The 1513-nt window shown below is 61.9% G+C and overlaps 1 protein-coding gene across 1 annotated transcript in view; it reads left to right on the forward strand.

The window, feature by feature from the left end:
- The first annotated feature begins 891 nt into the window (after nt 1-891).
- The window catches only part of FIBCD1 (fibrinogen C domain containing 1), a 20980-nt gene continuing 20358 nt past the window's right edge, over nt 892-1513 (forward strand). The window contains exon 1 of the mRNA XM_009322181.1: nt 892-939. Within this exon, the coding sequence (XP_009320456.1) occupies nt 892-939 (48 nt within the window). The remainder of the gene's footprint in view (nt 940-1513) is intronic.

The following is a 1513-nucleotide window of genomic DNA, read 5'->3' on the forward strand; positions in this document are numbered from 1 at the left end:
TCAGAGCCTGGCCGCCGGGAACGGCACTGGGACCCGCCAGGGCGGACCCTGCACCCGCACCCTCGCGGGCACCCCAGTGTCAGGGTGCAGCAGGGGCATCCCAGCCCCACTCGCACACCCCTGCCCGGCAGGCTCCCAAGCATCCCGTCCCACGCCAGCCTCCGCAATTCGGCTGTGGGTTATGTCAAGGTATGTTGGATTGCAAATTAGATGTCAGCCCGCTGCACGGTCCCGGCTCCATCTGCAGCAAATGAGTTGCTGGACTTGGAGAGTGTCCAGTTGTGCAGCTCAGCGTGCCTAACACCCAGGGCTGACAAGCCACTGAATCACTCCTCCCCGCGCTGCCAGGCCACATGAAGCCAAGATACATTTCTTTTTAATGATAAGTTTCTATTGTTTGGAGTTCAGCTAAAACAGCCTCCCGGGTGCCCGCGGCCTCCTGCTTCCAGAATGGCTGAGCCGTGCCGGGGCTGAGCCCGGCTGGCGCAGGCACACCAAACACCCCACCCGTGGAACGAGTTGAATGGTCTCAGCTGTAAAGGGAAGTCCTTGAAAACTGTCCGTGGGAAGGAGCTGGGCTGCCAGCCATCGGTGTCACCCGGTAAATCCACACATTGCCGAAGCCAAAGGCAGGATTTGCACCTGGCCGGAAGACAACGCACACACACACACGGGTACCGACTGCTCGAGCTGACGGCTGTGCTTCCCTCCCCGCCCCAGAGAGCCCTCTGGCACCGTTTGCCGGCCCGGCACATGCCCAACTCTTCCCAAAATGGTCTGTGTGTCCTGGAGAGGAGCTGCTTGAATCCCTGCCCCTCCATGCACAAGACCTGCTGCCCCTGCGCCTCTGCTGCTGCTGCAGGGAGGCAGCCCCCACCCCAGTGAAGCCGCATGGAAGCTGCTGGGGGGTCCCAACTGGAGCTGAGCCCCAGGGACAGAGACCCAGGGGGTTTCGGAGCAACCCCAGTCCTGTTGTGCCGCCTGCCTGGGGGACAGACCCATGCTGCAGGAGGGGGAAAGTGCAGGGGGGCTGCAGGGCCCCCCCAGGAGGTTTCCCAGGGGCTTCTCGGTGTCGAGAGAAAAACCAGCCTCCCCCCAAATGGATTAACACAGGGCTGAGCCATCACTGCTCTCACGATGCTCCTCTGAACCTCTTAGCAACGCTCCTGCTCACAGGTCAGACAACCGGCAAATAAAAGATTTAAGGAAGGTGCCACAAAGGTACGGTAAAGAAAACCACATCCGCGCCCGGAGAGGTGTCGGTAAATCAGGCCGGGGAGGGACTCCTGTGCGGGAGCTGGCGGCACGCAGGGCCAGCACTGCTGCTTTAGGCTGGAAACGCTGAGGTTTGGGCGAGACACCCCACTGGCTGCCAGTGATGCTCCCGTGGGCATCGGTGTGACCCCATGTGCCGGCTGCTGCCTCCCCCCAGCCAGCACCAGCTTTCCACCATGCACTTGCTAAGATGCCCCCAGCACTTTGGCTACGCTTGGGCACAAAGGTTTGGGGGGGG

The sequence above is a fragment of the Pygoscelis adeliae genome, unplaced genomic scaffold (assembly GCF_000699105.1).
Source record: "Pygoscelis adeliae isolate BGI_AS28 unplaced genomic scaffold, ASM69910v1 Scaffold114, whole genome shotgun sequence".
NCBI classification, from domain to species: domain Eukaryota; kingdom Metazoa; phylum Chordata; class Aves; order Sphenisciformes; family Spheniscidae; genus Pygoscelis; species Pygoscelis adeliae.